Raw genomic sequence first — 23,127 nt, 5'->3', positions numbered from 1 at the left:
CGCAGCTTATGAAAGGTTCCCACCACGATTCTGCGTCCACCTGCTGATAGGAAAAGCAGGAGGCCGCTCAGCTCTGCGAGGGAAAAGGAAGCAAATCCTGGAACTAACCAGCCTTTGGGATAGCCAGCATATCCCATGCAATGCTTCACACCAGTAAACTGAACCAGACCACAGCTGAGCTGGAAGAGAGCTCAGCCTCGAGCAAGAACCACATAGGCCTGCCCTGTCACAAGAAATGCCTGCGATAAAACTCTGTTTGCTATCAAAACACTGTCACTTAGTCCCCGGTGAAGCCAGGGAGCAGCCAGCTACAGGAGGGGCAGAGTGATGAAGAAAAGCGTTAAAACCCCAGTCCCTCAGGACACACCAACGGCAAGAGAAGCACCGAGCACAATGCCAGCGAAACTCGATTTTTCTCTCGGCTACTGAGAACACACGCCCCAGCCAACCCAACCCTAGAACTGCAATGAGGCCTTTAAAGAGGTTAATAGCAAATGTTTATTTTCCTTTAATAAAGAGCAGGGTGCAACCATCCCGCTGTTAACGGAGTGACTTCATACTAATTTACAAGTTGTTCTCTCTGCTTTGTTTTAAACGTACGACAACCTCATACAACGCATTTCCCTAATTCCTTTCATCTCAAAGTGCTTTACAAAGTGACACTGGGGGGGGGGGGAATCCCACAAACCCAAACATCTCCTACATAGAGAAATCATCTCATTCCCAGTGCTGCAACACAACCACGTCTGTTGTGCAATGTAGCAGCTCATGGCACAGGATGACACGTAGACATCAAAAGGTCAGGGGGGAACAGCTACAAGGAGAAACTGCCAGGGAGAGAATTTACCTGAGCTGAAATCTGCAGCTGGGGACAGACATTTCTATTTTCCCCTCCGGAAAAAGCTGATGTCAAATTGCCGCAAGCCTGCGGGCACCAAAGAGGTGCAGGTTTATCGCTAGCTCAAGACCCAGCTGGGCTCTCGCCCAAAGATGTATTTTCCAGGCTTTCACTCCACGTTTGAAACATATTCCTTTGGTGAAGAGTAGGAGATGTACGTACTCATCTAGGCAGGGTGTTCTTGTTCTCCCATAGGTACACGTTCTCCCAGCTCTGGGGATGACAACTCATGTTTCAAATAGCTACTAACCCTTGGCAAACAATACCCTATGCCAGTTTAGCTATAAGGAAAGGAGTCCCCTGAGGAGCAACTCGGCAGCATACTGTGAGCGTGCTCAGTGACTGGAAAGCTTGTGCTTAGGGGGGTCTTCTACAGGAAGGTTTTCTCAGATCTGCTGTGAAGCTGTCCTTGTGTTAGGTTCCAAGCCAAACTTTTGCCTTCCCCGTCTATTCCTCCTCCCCCGCCCCCCCACAACCCCGGACAAATCCACAGCAGCTCAGTTAGTTCTCTTCCACTGACAGTACAGAGTTCCTACTGTAGCATCTCCCAGAAGCGGATGAAACTTCTTGCAGCTGAGGATGGTGACCTGGTTCCGGGCACCAACTTGCTAAGATAAGAGTTACGATGACAGCAGGGTGACGTGCCAGTCAAGAGTGCAGAAGTGCCACATGAGGTGAAAAACCCAGGGTGGGTGGTGGCTGAGCTGATTCCAGAATCACTGAAAAAAAGGCTAAACTGGCTACAAAACACTGTCATGGTTTTTGCCCAGTTCTGTACAGACAAGCCTGGACCCGAGCTCAAGCTATAGTGGGCCTCCACCTTCCAACAGCTTTAGCAACTCCCTTCCCAGCACCTTTTGAGGCAGACAGGAGCCTCGTCCCTCACATGTGCACACAAAGATGTCTCAAATTTCCTTATTGGGGATGGGAGTCCAGGAGAAGCTGGGTTTCCCAGTGGACATGCATCTCTAGGTCTGATGTAATACTGGGAGGAAATCTCAGGGCCTCAAGGCTGTGCCCAGCCTGGGCATGATCCTTCAGGAGACACAAAGAATTCAGCCTGGGACGACGGTTTCTTCAGGAGACATAAAGAATTCAGCCTGGGACCACGGTTTCTATCTAAACAGTGGGAACAGTCCTGCCCGAAGCTCCCTCAGAGCTGGAACAGCTCAAAGGCATGTTTGTGGGTAAGGTTTGTATCTAAGAGCACTGTGGATGACTTCTGCACCAAGGATTGTCACAGGGCACCACACATCACAGTCCACATCGGCCTGTGACAACAGCAGCAGATTCTTTAGACCAGGAGAAAACATGCTGCAGCCAAGCTGCGTCCAGCTGTGAGTCATGCAACTTCCCTGCTCGCTTTCTTCTGCTGAAGGCCCCAGGTGCACAGCTCTGGCCTCTGCTCCGGCTGTTCCCCCAGCCTGGATTACCCAGTGCCAAATCGCAAGCTAAAACCAGAAACAAATCCCTCTTTGTGACGCAGCTGGCAGAAAGCTTCTCTCGCAGGCTCCTTTAAAAGGAGCAAGGAAGTACTTGGAAACAGGCTGTTCATGGCTCTCCACAAGATTATTGTGTGCTGCTGGCATTTACAGGGCCGTCAGAGGAGCAATGGTCAGCAGGACCTAGGTGTACGGCTGGGCACAGCACCCTCCACTCCAAAGGAGAAGTGGAACAGATGGACAGACAGCCAGCATCTGTCCCGAAAGACTTGCTTACAAAGAAGGTCCAGGACTCCTGCCTTGCACAGGCCTGGCCTCAGACTATGCCAAAGCAGACTGCATATAAAAACAAAAGTTTTTTTTAAAAAAAATGGATATACACTGCATATAGGAGACTCCATAGAGGACAGTCTGTAGACGGCCACCCCAAAGCAGCCAGGGCCAGCCCAGCTCTGAGGGGGTAGCTTGGAAGCTGCATTCCAGCCACAGTTGGAGAAGTGGGACAGCTGAAGGTGGAACTTGTGCTTCTTGCTCCTTGATCAGCTTCAGGCAGAGGGAGGGTAGGGAGGGAGTAAGGCCCACTGCAGGAGAGGCACCGCGTTCATCTGTTTGGTAGACTACGTTTGACAAGCCGTTCCTACAGGAGCAGTTTCCTTCCATGCTCAGGCTTCTGCTTACATCTCACTGGGATAAAACCCAAGCTTGGCCAGAGACATCTCCCTCCGGAGCCGCATCACCTCCCAGTACATCAGCTCCACTGCAAAGCAAAATGGGTGCAGGGAAGAGAAGGAAAAAAATACACACCAGAAATCACTAAGCAAGACAAAACTGGACACCACCTCATGTTCTGTTTTGCTCTCAGTTCAGCCCAGCCAGGCTCATCCCCAAAGCGAGGGAAGCAGAGGACAGGCCCATAAGGTCACCCCTTACCAGCTCCAACCCAAGGCAAAGGTCCCAACAAGCTGATGAGCAAGGTATAGATGCATCTATTCCTCCCGCTCACGCCTTTCTTTTGTCATTTAACTGTTTCTCAAAGACAGAGGGAGCTCAGGGTACCCCAAGCCGGCCCCATTCCTGTCACGCTGAATGGGACCTCCTAATTCCTCCCAATGGCCCACAGAAGGCATCCCCACCGCAGCCCAGCTTCTATCCCCTCTTACCGTCCTGCCTCACCAAGCCCTGCTGGATGTAGCGAATGTATGTGAAAAAGTTGCACACCGCTGTGATCTGAGGGAGGAAGGGGAAAAAAAGAAAAAGGGTCAGCTACAGAACTGCTTTTCCTGTCAAGAGGCTTGCACAGCACCCAGCAGGAGAGCTCCAAGTGATCAGCACCTGAGACATAGTACCACATACCACCAGATAAAAAGAGATGGGAAGCAAGCTGGTTAAAAATAAATAGATAAAAAATCTGGGCATCTGCAATCCCACCCCAAGATACTATATCCATGAGACACACTGTGGAAGAACTCCAGCCTACTGCAGATTTGAGACATAAGTAATCACTACTTAATATGGCAGCAAAGTCTATGATCTTCCTTCGAAGAACACTGTTCTCCAACGGAACGGAAGTCTTTGGTGTTAACGATTTATGCAGAAAGCATGTATGCAGGGAGGTAAAAGGTGCTCATGACACAGAGTACTTTGGTGCAAGTGACAAAAATTAGTCAACTTAAGTCCATGCACAAAACCAACTTTTTGGCTCAGAAAGAGTCACATGTTGCAGGATCAGCTCTTCTGATATGTAACTCAGGAAAGCATAATCTTCTAAAATGCTCTGTTGAATCAGGGCCCCAGTAGCAACATTAATAAATCATATCTCCCTTCCCTCCAAAGAAAGGACAGCTTGTTCTCATAACCATTTGAGTCACTGATCTGTACCGGAACAGTAACAAGAGCCAGCATTTAAAGAGCAGAAAATTACTGTGTTTTACAAAGGAGAATTAAAAAAATAATACTAAAGCAAAACAATCAAAGCCCTGTACTGAAGCAAAACCATGAGAAGCGAACACACTGAAGACAGGTTGCCTGAAGGAATGTAAGGCAGAGCACTGGAGCCTGAGGCAGGGCTGGAGACCTGCACCCTAGACACAGACCAAAAGCCAGCTCAACTTCAGGATCAAACTCAAGCCCTGCAGGTTTGTTTGAGGGCTGACCCAAGAGCTCCTCCATCTCAGGACTTGGGACAATTTTGGAGGATCGAGGCACCCTAGGAAGGCGGAAGACTCACCCTGGCCCTGCAGGATGGTGAAATGTAGTAGTAACTCCCAGAATCCCCCAGCATGATGCGGTGCTTGCAGGTCCTGGGGAGGCCACTCAAAGCACATTTCCTGCAGACAAAGAAAAAAACACTTCAGCCTTCCGCAATCGAGTAGCACAGCAGAGCACAGCGATTCAACAGCCTCAACACTATCCCCAAGAGATGGAAGTGGCAGCTCAGAAGCCAGACCCTGTGTCAGTTCAGCGTGAGGAAGAAAAAAACCTTGGCTGCTATGAGCCTTTTGCTCCTTCAAAGATTCCATAAATGGCAAGTTTAGGAGACCTTAGGCTAAATATCTGGAACCATGAATTATTCCATGCCCAAGCAAACCAAGGCTGTACCCTTTCCCTGGCAGACAGCTCAAGACAAAACCACAGAAAATATTAAAGAGGTGAGGCTGGAACAGAGTACAACAAACATCATCTGGTCTCTGTGCATCTTCTCCATGTTCCAGGCAAAGCTTTTGCTGAAGAAGTTCTGCTCAGGTCTATCAGCTTTCCTGATGGGATGAAAACATTCTTGTTGGGGACCAAACCTGGTCTCAAAACAGGTAAATCCAGCATTTGAGCAGCATTTGCTCATGCCGAGAACTCAAAACAAGCCACACTGCAGCCTTTATGCTAGGCTCCTATTAATTAATTTGGGCCCGATTCGAAGCTACTCCAGTTGAAGCCACATGGAGTGATTTTGTACTGACTTCAAGGGGCTTTAGATAAGGCTTGCAGTTCCTAAGAACAAGCCAACCCCTTGTGCAGACAGGGAAGAAGCTTGGCTTCACAACTGTAAGGAGATTCCAGACCGAGTGTCTCAGGGAGACCACCAAAAGACACAATCAGCAACGGTGCAGCAGGCCTCTATTTTCTTGCTATTTCCTTCTGTTATTTGCAAGACAACTGATTCCCAGCACGAGCCCGTTGCCTTTCCTTCATCACCACTTAAAGCAGTAAAGCAGTTTTCTGCTGCATACTTGTCACCACGTTCCCTGGAGACTTAAAGCCTTCATGGTAGGAAGGGAGACATCACTCCCCAGCTGCAAAAAGTTGCTCTGTGGGCCATGGAAGATGACAAGACACGGGAGCAGATGCTTCAGAGAGCTTCTGAGCATGTCTCTGTGCTTGCTTTCCGCTGCTATCAAGGCAAATATTAGCCAGGAGCGGAAGCATGGGCTGTAAGTTTTCAGATGCAATGAGAAGTAATCATTGCCCAAATACTAATTCAACTTATGGGGGTCAAATCCTCAGAAGGTGCAGGATGACCAACACCTTTGTAAACGAGACACTTTTAAGAGGTGCTAAATTTGAGCATTGTAACGCACTGGATAAAAAGAGACTCCTGCTGGTCACTCTTGGCTTGGCTGATACCACTTGGTGTAACCCCAGCTACCACAACTGTAGCTAGAAGTAACCTAAACCACAGCATTTGGACACCTGTCCGTCACTCTACACACCGCAGGGCACTTTGCCAGACATGCCACCATGAAAGCCAGTTGTCCTCAGCACCTCCTGGGCAGCATTTTGCTGTGATGTTATACAGGCAGTGTCACATAGTGGCCAACGCGCTCCCTGCCTGTCTAGACTCCTCAAACTGCTGCACTGAGGTCTGTACAGTAAGGTACAGAGAAGTAGGTCTGGTAGGTCCCAGCAAGGTCCCCAGCTTTCTCCTTTTTGGTCCACAGCATGTCCAAAGTTGCCATAAAAATCAGTGGTTTGCACCTGGGAAGCAAGAGGGAACAAATTCCTTTTGGGTCCTTTACTGCCAATAGCAAGATTCCTTACCATCTTGTCTGGGTGGAGATTAAACAGGGTTAAAAAGTTAGCTTAGTTCAGCTCTAGCCTCAAAGCTGCTAAATTACACTAAGTTAGTAACTTGTTAATGGATTAGAGATCTTTGATCACTGACTAAAAAAAATAAATACTTCACTTACGTTACAATTTGTGACCGGAACCCACTGTGAAGACACAAAAAAAAAAAAAAAAATCAAAAGGAAACCGATAAGGATAAACACAGGATGGGTCGTTCTTGGAACAGGCCTGACACACGTTCACGGAACAATTTGCCGAGAGGCGACAGAAAACGCAGAAGAGTTGTAGGAAACCTGCACGCGAGCAGCATTTACTGTTACAGGAACACAGAAGGTGCTCTGTCTGAAGGCCAGGGAAGGAAGAATGAAGAGAACAAGCCCTGACTGAATTTAAATTCAGTAGCTAAATAAAATCCCCTATCTTCATCTGAAATATCACGCCACCCCTGCTAGTGCACCTCTTTTTTGAGGCAATCTCAAGTTGCTTGCCACATCAGATGCAGTCACACAAGCTCTGGAGCAGCTGCAGTGCCAATTCTGATGGTAAGTTCACAGCATCAGGTGGGGAAGATGATATGTGGCAAGAGGAGATCTCTTCTGACCTAGGCTCAAACCCACCTGGTGCACCAGCAAGGTCAGGAGCACAAGGTGAGCTCCGACCTCACAACATGCAAGAACATGAGATAACGCAGCTCTGACTTAATCCTTTTACCCTAGGTTATGCATAAACACACCTTCAGAGAACATTAAACAAGTTGCTACCTTAAGAAAAAAAAAAAACCAACCAAAACAAACAAACCTCTTCCAAGCCAAGGGCAGTAACACATCATGAGGTTATCCCTCAAAACAGTCAACTACAGTACATCAGTTGAACTGAGATGATTCCCCTTCTCATGTAAAGAGTTAAGCTGAACTACCACTGGTCATAGGCTAGGAGAACACTCAGCTGAGTCCTTTGAACTATTCAACTCAGCTGACTGAGCAAGGCCCGGCCAAACTCCACTAGGTGGTACAAAACAACCAGTAGAAAGGAGAACATAAGCGCGGTTCCTTACTTTGGCCCACCACACTCTTCTGCTGACACCTTCACCACAGGCAGCGTCTGGGAAGCAACTGGCTCAATGGTGAGTGTGTTCTGCTCCACAGCCACTCGCACCAGCTCCGACAGCTGCGGCAAAGAGAAGTGAGTGCAGATATGAATGTGCAAAGGTCACCTCCGTATAGCTGCAGCTTTGGTGCTGCCAGACTGTACGGTTTTTGTCCTCCTTCTCCAGCACTCACCTCCTGCTTTGTGAAGTCCAGACAAGGTCCTACATCTTCTCGATAAATTCTGTCCAGGAAGGAGCAGGATTTATCCAAAGTTGGAGATTCCTTCCAGGCCTGGAACTCAGCAAATAAAATGGAGTCGACCTGCACCAAGTGTCCAAGAGGAACAAGAAGAGGGAAGGTGGGTGGAGGGAGAGCTGCAGGTAACCCAACTATGAAACATCTGCTTTGGCATCTAGAAAGGCTCAGACATCACAGAAACGTCTGAGGGAAGGTGGCTTGCTCCAAGGATCTTTCATCTCCCACCCATCAGCAGTTCCGTGCCAGACTGACACAGCCATGCTGGGCTTATTCTGCCAGAAACCTGCAGGCAGCTCTCTATCTGATCTTCCTCCAGGACAGGAGGCCACCACACAAACAGTGAACGGACCAAGTGCCCCCTCGGCCCATGGCAGGAATGACAAGAGCAGCTGAACGGCAAAGCAGAGTGGCGATGGCACCCAGGAGGCAGAATCTTTCTGTAAGGAAAGCATTGCTACAAAAAACAATGAATTGGAAAAAGCTATTAATAAACAGCCGTCAGCAGGACTACATTTAGTGAGCCCAAGTATGAACTCACAGGGTATGCCGCTCCTTTACAGACCACTCCAAGCCCAGAACTCTGGTGTTTGGGGAGTCACAGAAGTAATGGGAACACTGGGCAGCCACGCAGCCTGGCTGACGCAAGCTGAGTGTAGGAAAGGAGGTCTCTCAAAGGGAACTCAAAGACTAGGAATAGCTTTACCCATTCTCACGTCTGCTCATTGCCTTTTACAGGTGGGCCCGCAAGCATTATCGCTCCTCAGCAGCAAGTGATCCAGGATAGAGCTTACTCCCATTCCCTGAGCCAACAGGACGGTCGCTCCCTCCATCTCTGTCTGGCTGAAAATACTTCAGTTCTGGAGATTCTCTGGGACCTGGCATTTAAACCCCAGATGGGCCGTTAGCCAAACCACCAACCTGACTGACAGGGCGCCTCCTTAAAAGGCCAGCAAATCCTGTTAAAGCTGCTGAAAGGAAAAGCAAAACTAAAGAAACCCTGCTGAGCAACATGAAGAACATGAGTGAAGAAAGCTGAAAAAGGTCTGGGTTCTAGCACACCCGCTGTATTCTATGGATACTGTGCACCTGCTACCAGGAGACAGCTTCAGAGCAACAAGATGGAAAAATAAACCAACGGAAAAAAACCCCAACAAAAGAAAACAAAAAAATGGATCTTAGCATACAAGGAAGCTAGAACTGAAAGGCTGGAAGTGTGAGAGGCAGATGGGTCCCACCCCTCCCCGATGTTGTCCGGAAAGGTTACCTGCCGCAAGGATGAGGAAGCATCTGCCCCCAAGGCCTGCCAGCCTGGTTCATAGGTGATGTGGATAGCCTTCCCAGGGATGATACAAAGGAGCAGAGAGAGGAGAGCGGGTAACCCAGACTTTGAGGGCAGAGGGAGAGACAGACAGTGAAGGAAAAGGTTTAGAGAGACAGGCAAGAAAGGGAGGTAAAAAACCTGAGACAAAACAGAAGATACAAAGAAAGGCTCAAGTCCTCCCTTCCAGAGAGCTAAGAGTCCTGCTCAAGACATCACAGGGCCACAAGCACCACCCTTTGACTTCAGCTTGAGGTGCAAAAAGGGAACAAAAATTCTGTCATTTTTAGGCTCAACTTAAGATGGGGCACGTTTTTTTTTTCCATAGAGCACCAAGCACCAACTCTCTGAATACCAAGTTCCCTTTTATCACCTCTCACATAGACCACTAAAGAATCTGAGAGACGGAAATTAACAAGTTAACAAAAAACCACCCCACCCTTGATATATAAAATTATTTGTCACTTTGGAAGCTGTAGCCCTGGGATTGTAAGCCCCAGGATATCTGCACCATGTGGAAGTTACCCACACAAAGAAATCGACAGGTCCAAATATTTAACAAGCAAGTCACTTACAAGAGCTAGCACTTCTCTGTAGATCGTCAACACGAGCTTTGCTGAGACTGAACCGAGAACAGCAAAATGAACTCCCCAGTAGGCAAAAGTTATCTCTGCTTACTGTGGGCAGAGGGCAACTTCTACAGGGTAGACAGTAGTTCACCAAACTGGGCTCTAAGTTCGGAGCTCCTCTGTTCTGACCGGAGGAATTATTAGCATTGGGAGAGGTCACAGGACCTTAAAAAGATTAAAAACTTTTTCCTCCTGGCCCTCAAAGCAGCTTCTAGCTGACTGTACTTGACCCCAACTTCCAGCATATCTGGACTGTTCCCTGCTTGACCAAGAGAAACCAATGCATCAGGCTTTCACGGTTACTGAGCTGATTTTTTCCTTTGGCTTTCTTTCTGGCATAGCCTTTGCTCCTCTCTGCCTGTGAACAGAGTTAAAGATCTTCATCTCTTGTTGCTATTGCGGTCTTGGGACAACGGCCATAGCCAATGTTGCCTGAAGCATTCCATCCAAACTCTAGCAACAAGAGGACATTTCATTGAATCCACTGCCAAAAGCAGAGGTTACCCGTGTTGCCAGCAGAGTCCTGTTTGGTGAGAGTATTAATTTCACAAGTGGCTCTTGTGCATACATTCTCACACAAGCCAAGTGACCAGGTGCCTTCACGTTCCCTCAACAATTCTTCATGACAGAGGCCACAGCTCCCAGAAAATCCACTAGGGACATATATCCCCCCACCGCATTCTCACTGATTTTCATTCTTCCTGACCTGTCTCTTTTTTGCTCCCCAGGACAGCTGTGTACACGTCTGGCTAGTGGAAAGTTCCCAGACGAAAAGGTCCTGCTAGCAGGAAGAAGCTTTACTTCACCCATGGTCACAGCAGGTGGGGGACTATCAAAGGATTACAGAAGGGAATTAAATAGGGTTTGTCTGAAAGACATTCACAAATGCTCAGTATGCTTCTCTGAACATTCCTTCCAGTGAGGAAGGAATTAAATGTCATTAAACATATACTCTGCAAAGAAGAGCACATGTCCAAGAACACAGAACAAGTGACAGAGACTACAAGTTGAAGGAGGTGTCCTGGTGTCCAGTCCAAACTAGGTAGAGAGAAGGAACAACAGCAAGTCACGGCAGAGCAGGTCATGGACTCATCTACTACGATGCAGCAGAACAACTGGCTTCTCCTCAGCAACTCCTGACATATCCACTCTCTGCACTGGTAACTCCTGGATCTGTCCATGGCCTCCAGGGATCCCTCAACTGCTTCCTCTAGCAGTTGTCCTGACGCAACCTTGAACACACTTCCCAGAAGGGGAAATCTTCACAAATGGAAACCCTCCAGAGCCTGCCTCAGCACAAATTTAGGGAACAAGCTGCACGGACAGCTTCTTCCAACACTGAAACCACAGAGCTCTCCAGGAAGCCCAAGTGAGAAGCTGCACAGCTCCCTGAGCACAGTGACAGCGGTGGCTCCAAGGCCAATGCAGTGAATGGCCCTCACCCACCTCTTTGCGCTCATGACTGACTGGCTCTGGAGTCACATTCTGGCTGGCAGCTGAGACCATTGCGCTGCTGGTGCTCTTGTTTCGGCCATGGCCCTTCCTGAAGACAGCTTTAGAAGGGCTCTGGAGCTGAGGGTGCAGCTCCCGGTTTGGAGAGGAAGGTGTGGATGTGATCACCAGCGTCTTCAGAGCTGTTACCTCTGCCTGCAGCATGTCGATCTGAGGAGACAAGGCAAGAGTCAATAGCACCTGCTGAGCTCGAGCTTGCCGCACCCCACCAAACACTAAACCCATAGGGAACGAGCTACAGGCCCAGCCACAACTTCTCCCCATTCTCCCAAACACCCACCATCACCCAGAATTTTAAACAAGGTTAATCAGCAGCTATTCAGGAACCCATCCCTCTGCTCCTCAATCTGAGCACATTTTGCTTCAGGCTCTTTTTAGACCCAAAAAATCCAGAAGAAATGTCTCTCTCCTCAAGAAGGAACCAGTTGAGCAGCCCTGTGGTGCAGCCTTGTCAGGAAATTACAACTCCCCAGCTCCCCGCTCTAACCATCCCCACAGCTGTGGCAATTAAACAGCATATCATTTCTCCATGGTTCCTCTGGCAGCCATTTCTCAAAGGGGAGCTGGATCAGCAGCAGACTGCGAGGATGCCTTTTTCCCCTCTCATTATCTGCTGGAGAGGGAACAGAGTAAATGCAGCACCTCAGAGAGACTGAGCTGCAGGCACTTTACTCTCCTCCAGCCAACAAACCGCACCATGGCCAGGCTGGGCGGGGATGGCACCAACCTAGCACAGAGATCAAGTCACACAGAACGCAGTTCTCACCTTCCCCCGTGCCTCCCTCAGCTGTTTCTCTGACGCCGCCTGTTTAGTGTTTGCTTCTCTCACCATCTTGTGCGCTTCCTGGACCAGAGAGAATTTTAGTCTGCCTGTTGCAGCCCCAACTCATAAAGTCACCAGGGCAGGCCAAAGCTCTGCCATATCGCAGGCTCAGGGCAAGCAAGCAGGGGGACGGACATCTCTGACACATCCAAGGGTTTTACTGTGTCAGCTGTGGAGAGCCTTCCCCCACAATTTCCTAGAGAAGGCTCTCAGTGCCAGAGCCTGGAGTGCATCCCCCTTCTAGGAGTGTGGTTGGCTAAATGAAAGAGTTTAGCTGGCTGAGTCCAAGGTCATCTCTTTCACTGATATGGGCTGCTGTGAACAAAGCTAGAAGCAAGGGCCTGCCCTTCCCTGCCCTTGGGAATTGCTTTAAAGCTGAGGCTTTCACACTAGCACCCACCTGTGCTACATCACAGCTGTGTAGCAGCTGTGTCTGCGCCCGGTCCAATACCTCTGTGACTTTGACCTTGACTCAGACTTACTAGCTTGGCTTCCTGACTTGACCTCAGGCCTGCGCTGTCGCAGCAGGCTTGCTGGTTGATCACTGGACTGTTTTCTGACCCTGACTGCTGTCTGTGGCACAGATCTTGATCCAGACTTGCTGCTCCATGTCTTGGCTCCTGGCTGGTGAGGTCACTGCTCTTGCCTGACTTGTTATTGCACTTTGCTCCCACTTCCCGTGCGGAGCAGCCAGCCCTCGCTGCTCTGCACACGGCTGCAACACAGCAGAAGCTGTAGCTCAGGTGGGGGCCAAATGGTAGAGGCCAGCTTAAAAGCATCTCCCACAGGAAGAGGGGAGCAGTGAGAGTCTCAGCTGGGGCCTCCCCACAGCACTGTCTGAGGCCACCAAAGGAAGGGGACAGCCCTCAGCTACATTATCTCTAAATTCACCCTGAGCCCAGGCAGCCAAGTCTCCAGGAGGGGGATGCTCTCTTGGCTCTCACACTCAGCATCAGCCTGTGTTTCAAAGGTACAGATGGGCTCTGGCTTTCTTCACTGCCCAGGCAGACCCAGACATTAGAGCTGCTGGTAAATGGGATTTTGCCAGGATAGAGCTTGGCAAGAATCACATTACAAAAAAAAGAAAAAAACAAAAAACAAACCACCAACCAACAGGCCGCCTGAACACTCACTGGAGCAGAGTATATGAGGACATCCAGCTTGTTCCCACCCCAAGCAAGGGCTGACAGGAGCCAGGGAATCATCTCTGTTACACAGCAGCTGCTGTCCAGACTGCAGAGCAGGCATGGGAGAGGGGCAGGGAGCTATGCTTAGCTCCAGCTGCAGGCATCCCCACATTTGTTTTTGCTACCAGCTGTACAGACCCATAACTACCGTGCTCTTTATGCCACCCCACAGCTACTAGAAGGAGAAAGAAATGCATGCAAATGCTCCCCAGAAGCAGGTAGCAGCCCCTGCTCTGAGGCTCCGCCTGCAGCACTGCTTCTCAAAGTGGGAAAGAACAACAGGGGAAAGGAAGAAGCTGTGGGAGGAGACGGCTGGAAGTTCAGGGAAAGCCTGTCTTAAAGGAGTTGGATGTAAGCTTAGCTTAAAAAATGATGGGAAAAGGAAGAGGGTGGTACCTCAAATAGGCTAGCTGTTAACTCCTCTAGTTCCTGCTCCAGTTGTTCTCTGACTTTTGACAATCTCTCACATTCTTTGTCCTTCAGCTTCAGCTCCTGTTGAGGAAATGGAAAGGGACGCACGAGCTCGTAGCTGGCCCCAGCAGCGCTGACACCTGCCTGCCCCAACCTGTCAACCACAACCTTTCCTCCCCACCACGGCACGGATCCCTGGCCCAAGACTCCTGTCACTAAACTCTGTGCCACACTCCATGTCACCAAAGGCATCCGTCCAGAAATTGTAGCAGGCTTTTCAGGCTGGAATTGCTCATTTGCCATTAGCAAGGAGGCTCCATAGTAAGCAGTGCTTTCTGCAGTGCTTACTGCAGCAAGTTTCCAGGACTAATTTGGATGTTGGCATGGAGGTTTTGGGTCAACCTGGCAATTGATGTCCTGCTCCAAAGCATTTTATGGCCACCTGAGTTCAATCTCACTCCTCTTCTGCCTGCTTCAGACTGCGGCACAGCCACATCCAGATCTTGCTCCCTCCAGCACCGCCTCTAGGAAAACCCCAACTGCCCAAATCTATGCCACAATCCTCGGGTGTTCTCAAAAACTCTGGGCCTCACCTTTTGTGCTTTGTGTAGCTCTTCCTTCAGGAATTCAGACCCCTTTTCACGGATCTCCACTGAAGAGCTGCGTAGACGTGACACGTTGAGCTGCTCAGTGGACTGGGTCTCATCCGCACCTCCAGCATCCTGGCATCCTGTCTCTGGCTCCTCCTTGCTGCCTTTGGATGGCATTAGTGTCTTCCAGTGTCCTACAGCGGGTTGCTTCTGGCCGTCTTCCTCAAAATTGGCCTGGCTGTGGGGTTCCAGCACAGTGAAACTTTATATGGGGGCGATTCACAGCCTTCATCTTACACTTGCAACACATCCACCTCCAGCCTCTCACAGGCACTGAAGTGAAGCAGGGAGGGTGATGGTGGATGAAAAGGGCAGGATTGGCTTAAAGGACCTGCTTTGTGCCCAGCGGCACCAGTTCCTTTACCCTCCATGCAGGCACTGCCTCCTTATTGAAGTGCTTCACCCTTTTAGCATGGATTGCTTCCAGACCAGCAGAAATGGAGACGACAGTCTAAAATACACACTTTGAGGGAAATCTCCACTCCCGTCCTGGGATCTTTAAGAATCAGACCAAGTCTAGTTTGAGATGCCCAGCCTGCACTCCTTTTAGGGAGGGCTGGTTTCTCAACAGCAAGTACTCCCTCACAGGTAATTCTGAACACACAAAACTTAGTAGGCAAAGCAATGCTATTAGTAACTCCTGGTTTTACCCTTCTCAACCAGCACGTCACAGATAGTATTATCTCAGTATAAAGCAGGAGAACTAAAGACAGCTGCTCCAGGAATCCTGTTCTCACCTGCTTTCAGACAGAAACAGACTGCAGCTGGCTCGTTTGGAACTCTGGTATACACCCAGTAGACCTAAATTCAGAGACACTGCTTCCCCAACTGAAGGATGAGCAAGAAAAAGTGAGTACAGCTCTTCCATTCTCTAGCAATACACAGACCTTAATCCCCTCCGCTGCAAACCCAGCCTTCCTCTCCCCCCAGCCCTTGATCCCAAAGGGGAGAATCTGTTTTTAACCTACCGGTTTCCCACCAAAGTTCTCCACAGAGCTGTCTAAAACAGTGTATTTCCATTGAGCTGAGATGAAGACCTATTTTTTAACTCCAGTGCCAAGTAGAGATGTACTAGAAAGAGAGAACCAGAAGAGCCACCCAGGACACTGTTCCCCAGTGCTCAGCAGGACTCTGTCCACAGAGTAACAGAGACCCTGCAAGAGGCTGATGAATTTAGTAGGATTTGCAGCTGCTGGGGTCTCACAAGAGGAAAACATAGGCTTAAGTACCTGCAGGACAGGGTACTGCCATCTTAGTGTTGCCTAGAGCACATGCATCACCCCTTCTTCATGCGTTGAAGTGTCCTAATGCGGTCACTTGCCATTTGAAGTCAGCCAGAGCGCAATCAAGCCTTGCACACATGGAAGCTTTCTATCATGTCCAGCACACACCACACAACAGATGAACCTGCTGCCAGTTATCTCTGGGTCACAAGGCTCAGATGAGCTGTGGCGCTACCCTCTTCCATGCACAGCACCAGACCCTCCTCCCACACACTCTTTCTGGCTACTGCCTCTTGCCCACCACCTTCTCCTGTAGAGAAGCTATCGCCTTCTTTTGGTTAGGTTCACTTTCTCTTCTTCCCTTTTCCTAATCTCTGTATTTTCCTCTTCTGTATTTGCCCTACCTCCTGTATTCCACCCAAGCCACACTCTTTCCCCTTGCTCTGACTCCAGCCCCATACTGGGCTTATCTCCTCAGCCATGTGCACCTCAAAAGAGCCTTCCTCGTTCTCCTTCGTCTCACTCAAACACTAAAGGCAGTCAAACCATGAGGCCAACTATTGACAGGTCTTTTTCTCCTCGGCTATGCCAGCTGGCAACAGTGTGGTGCTACCACCTTTTCTACCCAAATTTCTCCCTTTCTGCCCCCCCAAAGCTGCCCATGAGCAAGTTGTCCGCAGTCACCTTCCAAAGCAGAAAAGAAGCAGCAGCTACCAGCTAGCATGTGGTAAAGCACACATGGAAAACTCTCTGAACCCTTAGAAGATGAAGAGCACAAGATCATCGCCACGCCATGCCAGCTAGGCAGCATTTTGACTACAGAACTGGGGGAGGAGGACAGGCAGTTGGTATCATAGATTTTTCTGGCCTCTCTGTTGAGCAAGAACAAGTGAAAGCACCAGAAGGATGGTCACACAGCAGTGCTAAGAAGGTAGGAAAAGACAGAAACAAACTGGTGTCCCGTTGACTTCACCTGGTTTTACTGAACGTTCACCGGGAAGATCTAGAAAGGGAGGCTCATCCTGGTGATACTACTAAATTTGGAAGTGTGGAAAATAACATAAAAGGGTGCATTGGGGAAAGGGCAAGAAAATAAACATTAGTTTTGGCCAGAGGAAAAAGGACAGACAGTGCCGCCAAGCAAAGATAATTCATCTTGAGCTATTCAGCATGCTGGGGCTGCTTGATAAAAAGAAATATGACAAACATGGAGGGATACGCCCGACTGAGCGAGCCACGACCAACGGGAACTCCCAGACCAGGCAGGCTTCTACAGTTTGAGGTGCAAGAGAGCACAGTAGTGCAAACTACATGGTGTTCAGAGTGTGCAATGCCTGCTCCATCCAGTTAGGCTGCTGTGTTGGCACATTCGGTTAATCAGAGGAAAGGCATAACTGCACAGAAGAAATAAAATGGTTTAGAAAGGTCAAGATGAGCTAACACGGATCACTCACCTAAACAGGGCCGTCACTAACGGGATGAGGAGGTCTCCAAAGACTCCAAACACTAAGGCAGGGGAGGGATCGAGAAAGAGAATGACCCAAAGGAAGGAATTAAATCCATTACAGGAAGGTGGGGACGTAATGAGACCAATTCATCCCAGAGATCAGGGGAGGTTCTCTGCAATGGATGTGCCACAGCGCAGGCGAAACATGCCAAACAGAGAAGTCTGTTCAACAGTTAAACCATTTCTCAGGTGGCATAGCGGAAGCCCTCTCTGCTGTGGACTTTTGAGATTAGACAGGGTAAGTCGCAGAGAACACGTGTCTCCAGGTTCTCCTGCATTAGAGAGGAAACACACCCGACAGGCCCCAGCCACTCCAAGCACCTCCAACTTTTGTGACCAGGAGGAAAAACAGAGCACAGAAAAAGAACTAGATTCAAACCTAAGCAGCTAGTAAAAAAAATAAAGAAGCAGCAAGGAAAAGGAACATTTCAACAGTTCACCGAACTACTAAGACAGCCAATCTAACCCATACATAACCGAAAGAAAAAAACCAACGTTGTTTCTTTATAAGTCTCAAGTTCTCAGACAAAAGTTGTTTGTCTTGGGAGACAGGTATTCCAGTGTATTTCCACACGCTATGGAAGAAAACTGGAGGACACGGAGGAATGAAATAGTCTCACCCACGCTCTGTAATGCCAAGGGACCTAAAAACCTATGCTGAAAAATCATCCCATCTTCTACAACAGAACGGCACACTCTCCGCACCGTGCAAACAGAATCCCTATGAAAACCTTGGCTTTGCTTGCCCCTGCCCATCTGCAGTGACCAGCTGGGGCTTTGAAATGCACCCCCCAGAGACCCAAGGACCACCACGTACACTCCCGCTCTCTCGCTATCGCCTGTCTGACTAGTGGCTATCTTTCTCAGAAAAATGCATCATATCCTAAAGGTCCCACACTGACACAAGAACTGCAAACTTACACAAAAAAAAAAAAAAACCAACAAAAAAAAAAAACCACCCAAAACCAACACCCCATAACCTTCTAAAGTTGGATTCTGTAGAAAAAGCAAAAAAATGTGCAGGATCTGCACTTTTTCCAGCGGGCCCCACATGTTTCCTGCAGAGCTGATCCGACAGGGTTATTTCCCATGCAAACAGCCTGTGGGTCTCTCCAGGTTAAACTCTTACCCTCAGGCTTGCGAAAAGGACCCGGCTTTTCCATCCTGACCAGGACAGAAGCCTGACCGCCGCCGTTCTGCGCTGCCACGAAGCGGCATCGGTCCACAGCCCGCTCACCGCCCCGCCAGCTCTCAAAAGCTTTTGCAAAGCATATGGTCTGTTCTATCACAGCATAATGAACAATTTGTGTTCCTTGTGTTTATCTCAATCACCCGCTGTGTCCTTATGTCCGCGGGTCGCTGGTACGGTGCCTCCTTATTCTGCCTCTTTACTTGACTTCCATACGACTGCACGGATGAACACACGCCTGCAGAGCCTTGAGACCGGGCTGACCCGTGAGTTTTTCGGCTGCAAGGGCGCGAGGTGTTAACAGCAAAACGAGCAAACCCAACGGAACTCATTCCGAGGGGAAACGAGCAAACCCAACGGAACTCCGAGGGGAAACTCAGCCCGGCTTCTCCCGGCCCTTGTCCCAGCACCCCGGGACGGCGAGGCTCAGGGACCCGCCGTCGGCTCCCCACCCCCGCCCGCTCTGAGGGGGGTAGGTCCGGCCGCCACACTCCGCAGGCCCGCAGCGCCCGGCCGCCTTCCCCCGCCACCGGCCAGGCCCCGCGTCCCGGCCCCCGCCTCACCGCCCGCAGCCTCACCCCGCCAAGCCGGCGGGGCCGGGCTCCCGGACCTACCCCCGCCGCATAGCTGGGTCGCGCTGCCGCCGCCGACCGCCGCTGCTCAGGGAGGAGGCGGAGGAGCGCCCGCCGCCGCCCCCATGCCCGGAGCCGGGGCCGTGCCCGGCGCTGCGGCACCGCCTGAGGGACGGGCTCCCGCCGCCCGCGGGGACACCACGTGACACCGGCGCCGCTCGCGCGCTAGGGGGCGCGCCTGCGCGCTGCCGCCCGGCCGGGGCCCGGCGGGGAGCGGGATGGCGGCAGGGAGCGGGGGCCGCCCTGAGGCCCCACCGCCGTCGGGTCCCGGGTTGTGGAGCCCAGCCCGGCACCTGGGCGGCATTGCGGCCTTTGTGGGCGGGGAGGGGGGGTGGGGGACCGGAGGCGCTCCGGCGGGCGGTGCTGCGCTGGGCCCGGCGTCCCGTCCCCCTCAGCGTGATGGTTTTATCGATCCCGACGGTGCTTTGTGTTTTCCTTAGGGCGGCGGCTGCCCGAGTGGAAATCACAGCGCTCTCCCCCTCTGAGCAATCAAACCAGGGGTGTTTGCAGACCTGCGAGTCCATGGAGGAGTTTGCAAGCCCTTGCGAAAGGTCCAGGGGAGAGACGTTAGAAACACAAACCTCAGAACTTCTGTCCTGATTTGGGCCTCGCCGTGGCCGCGATGCGCGCTGCCGGGGTGAGCAAAGAGCCTTCCACCCGAGCTGAGGCTGGGAGAGACAGCCCCGGCACGGGGCTGGTACAGGGCAGGCAACTGGATGTCGCTGCCATGTGTAGCCCGGGGCCCTGGGAGAAGGTGTGTGCAGACAGGGATTCACACTGGTGCCAGCACCTGATAACGCCCTCACGCTCCCCGTAAACACATGGTCCCTCCCTGGCACGGAGCCTGCCCTCAGCCTGCTGCTGACGCAGCTCTCAGCTCCCTGGGATGAACTCAGCCGGGGATGTTGTCCTGGTCTGAGCTTCTCTTTCGGTAATTTTACTGGTCTAACACTTGGGAAAACTGCATTTTTACAAGACTCTAGTGTCCGAATTGGTGGAAATATTTACTTTACAGCCAGCCGTGGTATGGGGGTGTCAAGGTCTCAGCGTTTTCGAGCTCGCCAGGTGCAGGGATGAGGAGGAGCGAGACCCGGGCACTTGCCCCAAGCTGCCAACAGCGTTATTTCAGACCAGGAATGTCACATTCGATATAAATCAGAAAGTTTGCTGAGGACTTCCCTCCCTCCCCCTTGCTGGCTGCCATCCTGAGCATTCCTTGCTCCGGTGCCGGAGCCCTGAGCCCTTCCCTTCCTCCCGCAGCCGCAGCGCTCACAGGGTCCCACATTGGCTGTCCCTGCCGGGTGTCCACAGATTCTTGTGATAGAATGGGCTGTGTATAGTCCTTGTGTATTTTATATTGCTGTCGGGATAAATATTGGTTCTTCAGTATTGTTAATTATTTACTCTTATTCTATTAGATCTGTTTATACTTCAACCCTCAGGTCTCCTTGTTTTTTCCCCGATTCCCCTTCCCAGGTGGGGAGGGATCACTGGGTGAGAGAATAATTGTCTAAATGACAATAAGTTGTTGTGGGTTCCTCAAACCATAACAGATGTAAAGAAGCGATAATATAAAAGAACATGAAAGAATGGGGGAAACCTGGCTGGGGGGAGAAATGACTGTTCTTGATAGTCCTGGGCAACAGTGGGACTGGACCAGGATTTTTAAACTTGGCATTGAGGGAAAGCACTTGGGTTTCCGTACCCTTCCATGAGTGAGATGAGTTGGTCTCGTTGTCACTGAGCTTTGGACTTTGGATGCTGTGGCTCCGATTTTTAGCTAGCTCATCCTTGCACTCACTGCCTCCAGGAGGCTGGGGGAGCGGGGCAGCGCTCCCAGTAGATGACAGCCGTCATGTGGCCGCGCTGATTTACATCCTTTCTGCAAAGCAGTGGGAACACTCCGTTCTCTTTCCACCAGTTCTCCTCCCCCTGTATCACCTGTGCAGGGAGGAGCCCCTTTGCCCAGGGCGTCCTCATCCTGAAAGCTTTTTCCTTGCTTACTCTACTCTGAGGGGCAAAAAGGGTCAGCCCCAGGAATCACCTGGGGCATTTGGAAATGACCGATCCACTCCACACTGAAATCCAGAAGAGCTACGGTTCTAGAAAGTTCACTATCTCATTGGGGCATTACGTCCAGGCAGAGAGACAACTGCCACACACAGCACTGTGGGGTTCCCACCTCCCCAGAAATTGCTCCAGGGAATGCGCAGCACGTTGTCCCTGTCCCCAGGGCATGTTGTCTACCCGCTGGGACAAAACCGCTCCTGCTGTTACCCCAGGCCCACAGCGGATCCCACAACAACCTCTGGACTGACAGTGCTGCAATTCTGGTGACAGAGTGTGTTTTCCAGATCCGTCCTTCCCCCACGTTTCCCATTGCATCCTACCTTGCCGTTGCCCTGAGCTTTCCTCCAGGCGGTGGTATCCCCCCCGAGCCTTCGCCCACAGCGGCAGCTTCTCCCCTGGTCTCAGCTGCCCCATCCTCTGCCTCACAGCCAGACACAACGCCAAAGGCAGGCAAGTTAGACACGGTGATCCTCGTATCCATTGTAGAGTGTCACTGTAGGTACTACACGGCGAGCAATTCCCTGTCCCAGCTTCTCCCGGGTGTCCATGTCATCTACAGCCCTGCCCTGTCTCATGGCCAGGATCCACGGTGACCACAGGCCGACCCCATGCTCTGAAGTCTCAGTGTCTGAGAGATTTCTGTCGATGGCTGTAACCCTTGTTATCCTCAGAGAACTTTTGGGAGGAGGGGAAAGATCTTCAGCTTTGCAAGCCAGCACCAGAAGTAATTAGTCTTTGTAATTATTAACTCCCAAGGCCTGGTTGGCAGGGACGGAGGGTCCTCAGATTAGAAAGGTAAAACTTCCAGGATCCAACAAAAGCAGGAAGAGAACTGATAATGCAGACGGGAAGCATTAAGAGAGGATGTGTTGGGGATGCTGAATCCCTGTCCCTTGCAGAAATAACTGGTCGCAAGGTGGGAGTGGTGTGTGCTCCCCCTTACCCCCAGCCCCAAAGCTATTGAGGAAGCCTGGAGAGACCCTGAGACTTCTCCATAACCAGATGAGTGGGCTGGTCCAGCAGAGCAAAATTCAGCACGCATCACTCCCGAGATGAGGATTATCGTGCAAGCTGCCTTGAGGCAGGAAAAGCTGCTGCCTTCTCCGTGGCCTCTGCACAAGGCTAGCTGTCCCCCAGGCAGTGTTGTGACGGGTCCCAGGGTGTCCAACCCAGCAGCTGGAGAGACACAGACCCAGCTCCCACCTCTGGTTTTAATTGACAACAAACCACCAGACAACCTTAAAGTCTCAGTGCAGCTGGAAGCTCTAACCCAGCACCCTCGTCTCACACCTGGGAAGTACCTTGCTCTCTCCCACATTATTTCCCATTACATTTAATGGAAGCTGAAAAAAATCACTGACCTCTGGGCAATAAAGTGTCGTAAAATCAACTTTGCCTCCTGCAAGTCTCCCAGCAAGGCACATAACCTGTTGTGAAGGCCCTGACATGGTACCTCCCTACTGCCACAGGCATTTTCAAGTCACCCTTTTTCCCCCCATATCTTCCCCACTGCCACTGCCTCTGCTCCTTCTCACTCACCCGCCCCGACTCCTCTCACGTCCCTCCTGCAGATCCACCGTGCCAAACTGCTGACCTCCCTGACTCTTCACCTTTTGTTTCTCATCCTCCCATTTCCTCCAGGCAAAGAAACATCTTGCGAGTGCTTTCTGTGTCTTCTTGAGAGTCACGTCCCTTGTTCCCCACAGCTCGTTCACAAAGGAAAGGACCCCCCCACCCCAGTCCTTCCTCTGGGTTTCTCAGATGCAGGGTTACACTTGTGGCACCGCGTTGGGTCCTCTGACCCAGCTCTGCATCTCCAGCCTGAACACCTCCTCCGGCACCCCGAGCAGACCCCTGTCACTTCTGGAGTCCCTCCACACCATTCCTCAGTGACCTCCTCTCAGCCCAGGCTACGTGGAGGGCAGACAGTAGTGCACATGTCCTGAGAAACTGGGGAACCACCAGGGCAAAGCAGAGACTCCCATCTGGTAGGGTCTGTTTCTGGTGGTTCTGATGACTTCCTCTAGACAACAAGCTCTGCCTCCACATCATATCCTTCACGTTCCCTCCCAGAGCGCACACATCTTCCACTGAATGGGTCACAAATGAAGAGCAGGACTCAAACTCTGGAGTTTAGTTCAAACAAGGTACAAGACCACCCTGCAGAGAAAAGCAGCTCTCAGCTAGGACACCCTGCCCAGCACAGATGCTGCCCTGTTGTGGGAGAGGAC

General features: G+C 51.0%; 1 protein-coding gene and 1 long non-coding RNA gene across 11 annotated transcripts; one reads left to right on the top strand and one right to left on the bottom strand.

The window, feature by feature from the left end:
- Window positions 1-474: 474 nt before the first annotated feature.
- Window positions 475-21,505, bottom strand: RAB3IL1 (RAB3A interacting protein like 1). 10 transcript variants are annotated; one of them, XM_054198514.1, is made up of 13 exons: window positions 18,809-18,931; window positions 16,953-17,004; window positions 14,219-14,453; window positions 13,611-13,706; window positions 11,971-12,048; window positions 11,139-11,354; window positions 9,010-9,129; window positions 7,680-7,808; window positions 7,454-7,566; window positions 6,522-6,545; window positions 4,568-4,667; window positions 3,501-3,567; window positions 475-3,097 (listed from the first exon to the last, which is right to left on the bottom strand). In XM_054198514.1, the coding sequence occupies exons 3-13, from the start codon at window positions 14,390-14,392 to the stop codon at window positions 3,015-3,017; spliced, it is 1,200 nt and encodes a 399-aa protein (XP_054054489.1). In that variant the 5' UTR covers window positions 14,393-14,453; window positions 16,953-17,004; window positions 18,809-18,931; the 3' UTR covers window positions 475-3,014. The 10 variants fall into 10 exon arrangements, with proteins under 10 accessions (XP_054054489.1, XP_054054484.1, XP_054054482.1 ...); XM_054198509.1 differs by lacking the exons at window positions 16,953-17,004; window positions 18,809-18,931 and adding exons at window positions 15,013-15,103; window positions 15,505-16,944; XM_054198507.1 differs by lacking the exons at window positions 16,953-17,004; window positions 18,809-18,931 and adding exons at window positions 15,013-15,103; window positions 15,244-15,489.
- Window positions 18,961-20,261, top strand: LOC128908400 (uncharacterized). The gene is made up of 2 exons (XR_008465924.1): window positions 18,961-19,463; window positions 19,842-20,261. It is a non-coding gene; the product is annotated as an uncharacterized LOC128908400 (long non-coding RNA).
- Window positions 21,506-23,127: the final 1,622 nt, after the last annotated feature.

The sequence above is a fragment of the Rissa tridactyla genome, chromosome 4, assembly GCF_028500815.1.
Source record: "Rissa tridactyla isolate bRisTri1 chromosome 4, bRisTri1.patW.cur.20221130, whole genome shotgun sequence".
NCBI classification, from domain to species: Eukaryota; Metazoa; Chordata; class Aves; order Charadriiformes; family Laridae; genus Rissa; species Rissa tridactyla.
This window is presented reverse-complemented; position numbering and strand designations above follow the sequence as displayed.

Coding starts and splice junctions, on each gene's coding strand:
- RAB3IL1 (XM_054198506.1), bottom strand. CDS start 21,377: ATGGATACGAGGATCACCGTGTCTAACTTGCCTGCCTTTGGCGTTGTG. Junction 13,707..14,218: donor AGCTACACAAAGCACAAAAG/GTGAGGCCCAGA, acceptor TTTCCTCAACAG/GAGCTGAAGCTGAAGGACAA. Junction 6,546..7,453: donor GAAGAGTGTGGTGGGCCAAA/GTAAGGAACCGC, acceptor GTGTCTTCACAG/TGGGTTCCGGTCACAAATTG.